The 8,890-nt window shown below is 31.2% G+C and overlaps 1 protein-coding gene and 1 long non-coding RNA gene across 6 annotated transcripts in view; one reads left to right on the forward strand and one right to left on the reverse strand.

Annotated features, from left to right (window-relative positions):
* Positions 1-8,890, reverse strand: part of BOLL (boule homolog, RNA binding protein) — a 61,501-nt gene that overhangs the window by 44,849 nt on the left and 7,762 nt on the right. For 4 of the 5 annotated variants that reach the window (XM_023218220.1, XM_023218210.2, XM_023218217.2 and 1 more), the window contains 3 exons: positions 7,100-7,154; positions 5,715-5,790; positions 1,953-2,080 (listed from right to left, as the gene is read on the reverse strand). In XM_023218220.1, coding sequence (XP_023073988.1) covers positions 1,953-2,080; positions 5,715-5,790; positions 7,100-7,154 — 259 coding nt within the window. The remainder of the gene's footprint in view (positions 1-1,952; positions 2,081-5,714; positions 5,791-7,099; positions 7,155-8,890) is intronic. The other variant, XM_023218223.1, reaches the window with a different exon arrangement.
* On the forward strand, positions 1,952-4,872 carry LOC111546737. Its single transcript, XR_002732900.2, has 2 exons — positions 1,952-2,012; positions 4,091-4,872. It is a non-coding gene; the product is annotated as an uncharacterized LOC111546737 (long non-coding RNA).

Here is an 8,890-nt window from a genome sequence, read left to right on the forward strand (position 1 = left end):
GGGTGGGAAGCTGGGGGAGGGATAGCATTAAGAGAAATACCTAATGTAAATGACGAGTTTTTGCAGCAAACCAACATGGCACATGTATACCTATGTATCAGACCTGCATGTTGTGCACATGTACTCTAGAATTTAAAGTATAAGAAAAAATAAAAAATAAAAAAAGAAGAAGAAAATCTTGTAAAAAAAGACCAAAAAAATCATAAAATTTTTATGAGAAAAAAATCAAAAAGAGTTAATGAACAAGCCACAAATTGGAAGAAGATATTAGCAACCTACAAAATTCATGTAACGAACTCAAGATAAAAACACATCACCCCAACAGAAAAATGGACAATGGATATGAACAGGTAGTTCATAGAATAAAGCAGAATGGCCAATAAATATATGAAAATATGTTCCATGTTACTACAAGTTAGGCAAATAAAAGTAAAACAAAACACTACTGCATAAAATAATATTGACATAAATGTAAAAATCTGGTAATTTTAAGGGTTGGCAGATTATGGAAAAATGGGGCTGTCATAAACTGTTGGCTAGAATGTACACTTTCAAAAGCTCTTTGGCAACATCTAGTCAAAGATATGCATATTTCATGAATGTGAAATTCTGTGTATATATCCTAGCCTAGGCCAAGGTATGTCAGGGAAGCACAAAAATTTTCCAGTAATAAATACATGGGCATGAATAACTTTGAGTACCAATTTTCAGATTCTAAACTTCATATGTACTCTTTTCTGATGTGATCTGCCTGTGACTGTGTCTGTGTAATATGTATTCTTCTTTTAAAATCTCTCCTTTCACCATCACCTTTTTCCTTCCCTAAAGAAAGGTATATTTCTCACTCCTTCCGGATCTTGCTATAATGCTTTATTCAGGAATGTAAATACCAACAGGGCATCAAACAAATATACAACTCAAGAGGGCAATGCCCTGAGAAATGAGAGAAGGCGAAGTAGAAAGAGCTTGCATAAGAAGTATTAAAGGGGAGATGATACTTATTTCATCTAGGGAACAAACTTAAATTAGCCGATGGTCACATGGATACATATTAATTCATTTATTTGAGTTTAAAAATAAAGTCGGAATTTTCTAAAAGAAAGTTTTATTCAGTAGTTTTATTTGGTTGACTGGCTTTGTTAACTGAGTTATAGAGCAGACACTTTCCACTATTAAGTAAGCTAAATCTACAGATACAAAGTTTTGATGAAAATATATAAACCTACAATATACAATATTCCTAAACTATTTAAACTTATAATGAACTTCAGATATCAACTTAAAAATGAGTGACTGTTTTCATAATATTTCAAAAAAATTCAGAGATAATTTATATAATAAGTAAAACCTTAGAAAACCACTGCCCCAGAAAAACCCTCACATAATACATACAATATCTGGGTATTCAATGTAACTTTGTTTGTAGAAAAAACTTAAAATGTCCATCAATAGAGGAATATAAAAAATTGTAATACACTCATACAATGAAATATTATAAAATATTAAAATAGGTGAACTACATATACAAGGATCAATGTGATATAATCTAAAAAGAGATAAACATGGTTTGATCTCAAAAATATAATGCTGAGTGAAAAAACCAGATTATGTATACAGTGTTTAAAAACCACTAAAACAATACTAAATGTCATTTATGAATACATATATTTGTAGTAAAAATATATGAAATGAATAGGAAAGATATTCTGCTTACTTCTGAACAGGAAAGAGGGTAAGGAAGTGGGGGTAAGGAGAATTGACCTGAAGCTGTTTTACTTTACTCCCCATTTTAAGAACTTAAGTAAATGTTGCAAAATGTTGATGTCTATTAAATGTGGTTGACGTGTGTTATTATTTATAATTATCTGTGGTTGAAATATTTCAGAAATAAAACAAACATTAAAAAATCGATAAGTAATAGGTGGAAATCCTTTTTAAATGAAATTACTTACAGACCAAGGTGGTGGGACAGAAGTTACCTCTGGAGTATGAAAATAAGCAACACCATTATGGTAAGTATAAGGATATCCAGTTGAAGTTGTTAGATACATTGTTCCAGCTGCTGGCATTATACTAGAACCTAAAGCAAAGATTAAATAATAATAATTAAAATGTTCAATTTAACTGTTAAAAATGTAGTTTCTAAACACTTCAGAAAAATATTTATCTTAATATACCTATGTAGCTATGGTAAAAATGGAATGTCACAGGTATTTAAAAAAAATTCCTTATGTCAAAGTATCTTTGAAGCATGTATTTTTAAACTCAATACCTTAAAGCTTTTAGTTTGAGATGATTAAAAGAAAAGATAAATAATGCTAATAAGAAATACTAAATATGTATCAATTCAGATTCCAACACCAGTATGCTACACAGAGCTTAACAATTTAGATTATCATCAGCAAAGTAATTATTTGTACAAATATAAATTATGTATGATTACTTTAAGACTACATACACTATAGTAAAGTTCCTAAGGTCTTGGTTAGACCTTTTATTTCTGAAAGTTCAAAGATGATGGAAGCAGTAGAGTTGGAGAAGATTCTACTTTCCTGAAGACATTTTGGTTCCACCCTACTAATTCTTTGGATATCCTACCAGCAAACATTCATTCATGCTATGGCTCTCTTTTATCTCTCTTTTCTATTATCTATTCTCTATCTAGTCTCCCTTTGCTACAACTGCTGCTGTTGCAAACATGACCTCAAGTCTTCATGTGGCTAGTCTGGGGTCCCCATCTCTTTTCCCAGGCCAAGTTATATAAACCCCCACCACAAACCAAAAAACAATAAATAATATACATATTTTTTTTTTTTTTTTGTCATGGAGGAGACTTTAAAAGTTAAATTAGCCAAATTAGATTAGGGTCTTAACCAGCAAGGTTATATAAATTAGTGAAACTGACAATTCTTCTTCCACCTGTACCAGTGCTTCTCAAAGTTTCACATAAATTAGAATCACCTAAATTGTTTATTAAAATGCAAATTCCAGGGACTTATCTTCAGAGATTTTGAGTCAGTAAATCTGGGACAGGGCCTAAGAATTTGCATTTTGACAACTTCCAATGAACTGACACTGTCTGCAAACCACACTTCAAATAGCACGGGCCTACCACTTTAAGTAATACTATTGCTCCTCAGCTTTTATATTTTCACTGCATTTGATCTAGTATTGTTATTATTTATTTTAATGGTTCTTAATTAGATCTTTTTGAGAATCTGAGGAAAACCAGGGACCTTTTCCTCAGATATATATACAGTCAAACACAATTTTACACGCAATTCTGGAGGTCCATGGATTCCCCCCAAAAGTTATTCAACTATTATTCAAAGATAATGATAATGGTTCATTATTCAAAGAACATGAACCATGCTTTACTCGCTAAATAAATAAATTTTCAGTGCATACTATCTCAAGGCATTGAACTGGGCCCTAGTGATACAGCAAAAAATAAAAAAATTAGACATGAGATGGTCTGTATCCTCAAAGAAGTTAGGTCTGGTAGGGAAGATAGTAATTACTTGATTACACAATTAATTAATTAAATACAATTTTGATAAATACATGAGGCAGTATAGGGTATGATACTGAACATTTCAATTATTATATATATATAACATATATAAAAATCACTATATATACATATATATGGAACATTTGTGATGAAATGATGTTTCAGCTAAGCTCTAAAGAATGAATTGGATGGCAAAGAACATTCTAGGTAAAGGAAACAGTATATTAGATTCTGAGAACAGGAGTATAGTATGTTCTGGAACAGAAAGAAGGCTAGATGGCTAAAGCATGGAAAGAAAAGGGAAGAATACCTCAAAATAAGCTGAGCATAAGACAATAAGAGGTGCACTTTTGAAAGATCACTCCGGCTTCCTTGTGAATGATGGATTAGAAGGGAGAAAGATTGGATTCAGAGAGACCACTTAGGACGATTTTCCAGGAATTAAGGTAAGCAAAGTGGTTAGCTGGGACTCGGGTGTTGGTAATGGAGATGGAAAGAAATGACAGATCTAAGAAAAAACTAAGATAAAAATCCCTTATTTGTAAATGTACTTTTAATACCTATTTTTCTTTGCAGAAAAGTCAAAAGAACTTTGGAATCAAACAGTCCTGCATTTGAAGGCTAATGCCACCACTCACCATTAGGCTATTTAACCCCATATTTCTCAAAGTTCGATAAGGGATGGATGGTATATCAGGAGATATGAAAAAGCAGAGGCTGAACATAGTAATCTTCCTATAGAATCAGTTTTATGCAATTGTTTTTGGGAAACATTTTTATATTCAAATAAACAGTATGATATTATGGAACAGAATGCAAATTATGCATGATGTTTTTACATAAATCGTGAGACTTTAAAGAAAATTTGCAATTCCAATATGCTGCAGTGGGTTAGGAACCACAACATGCCAAGATTAACTCTCCTCTACGAGTATTTCAGCAGAAACATTTTTAAAACAATGACTTTACCTTTTTGGGATTGAATTTTCTATTTACAAAAACAGATATAATAATACGTCATGGGGTTCTATGAAGATTAAATGAAAACCCATAACATTGACCCTTCCACTAAGCAGTTTTGAAAAAACAGTTAGGATATTTGAAAGCATTCAGCATAGTGCTGATTTATTTTCTATTTCAGCAACTGGTAGATCATACTATGAACATTACTATTTAGTACATATTGCTGGCGATAATGGGCTAAAGGACTATTACTATATGTTCTAGCTTAATCTTTGCAAGTAACAACAATAGTCTGAAAATATTCAGCATTCTGCCATATTTAGTGCATTCCATTTTGTATTAACCTACTGAGGATACTTTGTCTCCTAAATTAACAAATACTAAGTCAAAATTAATCTCTTAATTTGTTGTAGTTGTGGCAACTGTGTTAACTGAATATTATTTCTAAGTCAAAAGCATAACAGTCCAAATGAATACAATCTATTAATTTGTTAACAGATTATATATAATAATTACCAAATGTTTTAAACATTCCCGTAGACACTAGGATGTGGCCAAGAGAAAATAAGTTAGTTATTAATTTTACATCACATTTCTCCTTCTAGTCAAAGACTGTTTGGAATTTTAATAAACATTAAAGGTAAAAAGTTAACTATAAAGATGCCTAACTTAATAAATAGAAAGAGTGAGGAAAGAATAATAGAATTGAAAGCATTGGAGAAATTTGAGGAAAGTAGATACATAACTTAGCTAATTCCTAAAGCTTTAGGGATTGTCCCCCTGAAAATTATGACACACCTGACTGGGTCACAGTACATAGCATGCAGTGAGTTTCTGATATTAGTTCTATGTTTTCACTTTCAATATTTTTACTCTGATTAATTTTAAATTACTTTCTAATTAAATTTTTTCTCATTAGTAAGTCTAAATTATTAAATTACTTCTAATTACTTTTGCTATTTTAAATTATATTTTCATCATGAAAGATTGTTCCTTTAATGATATAACTACACAGAATATACTTAAGCATCTTTACATATATAAAGTTTTTTCCCAACCAAAAAAATTGAGATACATTTTTTTGTGGCAAAAAATACTCAGTTTTTCCACCAACTTTGCTAAAATAACTATTAAATGAAAGAAACACGATCTTTTAATAAAGTTCTATAAAAAGTCTTATATTTCAAAAAAGAACCAAGCAAAAATATTTAAAAATACATTAGTTTTCAATACATACGAGGGATCCCTACTTGTTGTTTTCTTATTGCTGGACCAATGTTCAGCTTCTTATCCTTGTAATTAAGCTTTTCAGCCTAAAATAAAGACAAAGGAAATTATTTTACTATTTTAGCACTACTATTTATAAAATAAATAAGGAAAAATCAGTTAGAAAGAATTTCAAAAATTCGGACTATAACATTCTTTGAAATCAGCAAGGAATAGTGGGAAAGAGCAGTCTTCAGACTGAAATAGATCTAGGTCTGACCGCAATTCCCCATTTGTAACACAGTCAATCCTCATTACTCATGGATTCTGTATTTGTGAATTTACCTATTTGCTAAAATTTATTTGTAATCCTAAAATTAATATTTGTGGCAATTTTGAGGTTATTAGTAGACATGTGCAGAGTGGCGGAAAATTTGAGTAGCCTGATGCACGTGCTCCCAGCTGAGGTCAAATAAGGCGATATTCTTTCTTCTTGTTCCAGTGCTCATACTCTAAGAGAGAGCTTTCTATTTAGTGGCATGCTTTCTCCATTTTTGTGCTTTTTTGTTGGTGATTTTGCTATTTAAAATGGCCCCCATGTGCATTGCTGAAGTGCTGGCTAGCACAAGAAGACTGTCATAGGCCTTATGGAGAAGATATATATTAGATGTGCTTAATTCAAGTATGAATTACAGTGCTATTGGCCATGGCTTCAATGTTAATGAACCAGTAATCTGTTATATATGATGCCTTTAAATGGAAAAACACAAAAAACAAGGTTATATATTGATAGGTTGATGGCAATATTGTGACCAGAGGTTCTTGGGAACCTTACCTTGAGTTTCCCCTAGAAAGAGTAGTTCAGCATTTGCTAATTCAGTGTTCCTAGCAATGACAGAGAACATAACTGCCACAAATAACAAGAATTGACTGTATATGATTTTAATAACATATAATTCAAATTCTACTTTTTTTCCTAAAAAAGTTAAATGTTATATTTGCCTTAACTTAAAGTTATCACACTGAATTGCTGGCTATAGGCTTTTTCTGTGAATATTCTTAGTTTATATAATGTTTTTCACAGGAGGGAAATCATCTCAGATAACCTCACTGTTGGAATCCACATTTGTAGTGTTTTTTAAACATTCAAAATGCTATTAACACTTTGCAAAAGACATATCCCCAAGTTCTTAGTTTAAGTAAATAAAGCGAAACATTATATTACAGTTTCACAACCATACTCGTAATGATTTTGGAATTTGCTCTTCTGCAGATCAAGTTTCCTACAGACCAATGCCAATCTTAAGATGAAAACCTTTTTAAAAAAGCAATTGATTATGGTATTCGAACCCTGAAAAGATTAGTTTCAAATACAAAAGTTCCAGAAATGAAGTTAAATACACCAAAAAATCATACCTCTTGTAAAATTTTTTGTGCATCTTCTTGTGTTTCAAAAGTGACGAAACCATACCTAAATAAATGCATTAATTATTACTAATTAATCATTTTCTTAGAATGTTATATTAACTATATTAAAATGTTTTAAAATTTTGCTTTTAAATAATGGGCCACTTAGGAGTAGGCATCTTTCTATGCTGCACTAGCATGGGAATCTTAGAAGAATCACTCACAGTTTAACACTGTCACCTCCCTTGGTCAGGGAACTAAAAGAAAAAAAAAACCCTGAGATCCTGAAACAGCTTCATCCCTCAGTTATATGTAAGAAAGAAAAGCACAAGAGATTCATGCTGTGGCTTAAAAATTGGGATGCAATAAATTTCAATCCAGAGCAATAATCTCCTATTAAACTAATAGAAGTTTGGCTAAGAGAAATCAAAGTTGAAAAATAACTAAAAAATTAAACATTTCAACACAATAAAATTTCTTATATTGGTGAATGACTATGTAAATGTATTATTTAGTTATTATTATTAGCACATATAACTGATAATATAATTATTAGTATATTTCCCAAACAATATCAATTAAAAATATGTACAACACAGATTTCATATCTGTTTTTCATACACAATTAACTTCAAACACAATTCATATAATGTTCAAGATACAAATACACATAAATAATGTGCTCCATGTCCAAAAAGCCAAAATAGGTAGAGAAAAAGTAACAAAAGAAAGAAAAAGTTTATCTCTCAAAACATAATTGCTATTTAGATAACTTAAGGAAACTCTTCTGAGTAATGCTAAATATCTTCACTATTTTCTTCAATTCATAATTACTGAATCATATACCAAGTTTCTTCTTTTAAAAAAACAAAAGAATTTCTCTATCTATTTGCCCAAATATTAAAAGAGTTAAGGAATTATTTTTACACTATTTTTTTTTTTTTTGGTAGAACACACACACCACCCAGTGGAAAAGGGATAAAATACAGTTTACATTTCCATGTATGTTTTTCAATGATTAAAAAATGGATATTACCAAAACATTGCAAATTCTGTTAGTAAAACAAAAGAGGTAAATCTCACTTCATCTTAATATTGTTTGGCATTCTGAGGAAGTATCTCATTTATTTAAAAATAACCTTTCTGTGGAATCCCATCTCTTCCAGAGTATCCATCTGTCGAATGTTGTTTTTCACTAATATCACCACAATGGGTCCCTTTTCTTACGCCTATAAATATGGGTCTTTCAAGAAAATAAATACAATACTTTACTGCCTTATCTATTTTCTTTTAACTTTGCAGTCCAACTCCTTAAGTGAGTGTACTATGCAAGCTACCTTTTTTTTTTTTTTCCTGAAATTGGGCTTTGTACACATAACAATCCACTGAAACAGCTCTATACATTTAAAGACACAGTCTATTGCTTTCTTCTCATTTTTATTATCATTGATAGGGTAATTCAAAATCATTCTCACTAGAATTATATTTCTCATATTGGTCCCCCAATTAGGTCTCTGAGGCACAACCTACAGACATTTCTTGGTGTCAGCTGTTTTCAAATAAAGCTGTCTATAGCCTAAAGCAGGGATACAATTCCAAAAGAATCTGATTCCTTTAGCTTCTCATTCCTCAGCTAATGTACATCTGCTACTCACATAAAGTGCTTGCTACCTAACACTGAATGGTCCCTCCACCCACGCAGGAATACCTTCCCAACAAATTAAGAAATACTACAGTGTCTCCTCCCTCCAAAACACACACACACACACACACACACACACACACACACACACACACACA

The sequence above is a fragment of the Piliocolobus tephrosceles genome, chromosome 11, assembly GCF_002776525.5.
Source record: "Piliocolobus tephrosceles isolate RC106 chromosome 11, ASM277652v3, whole genome shotgun sequence".
In the NCBI taxonomy this organism is placed as follows: Eukaryota; Metazoa; Chordata; class Mammalia; order Primates; family Cercopithecidae; genus Piliocolobus; species Piliocolobus tephrosceles.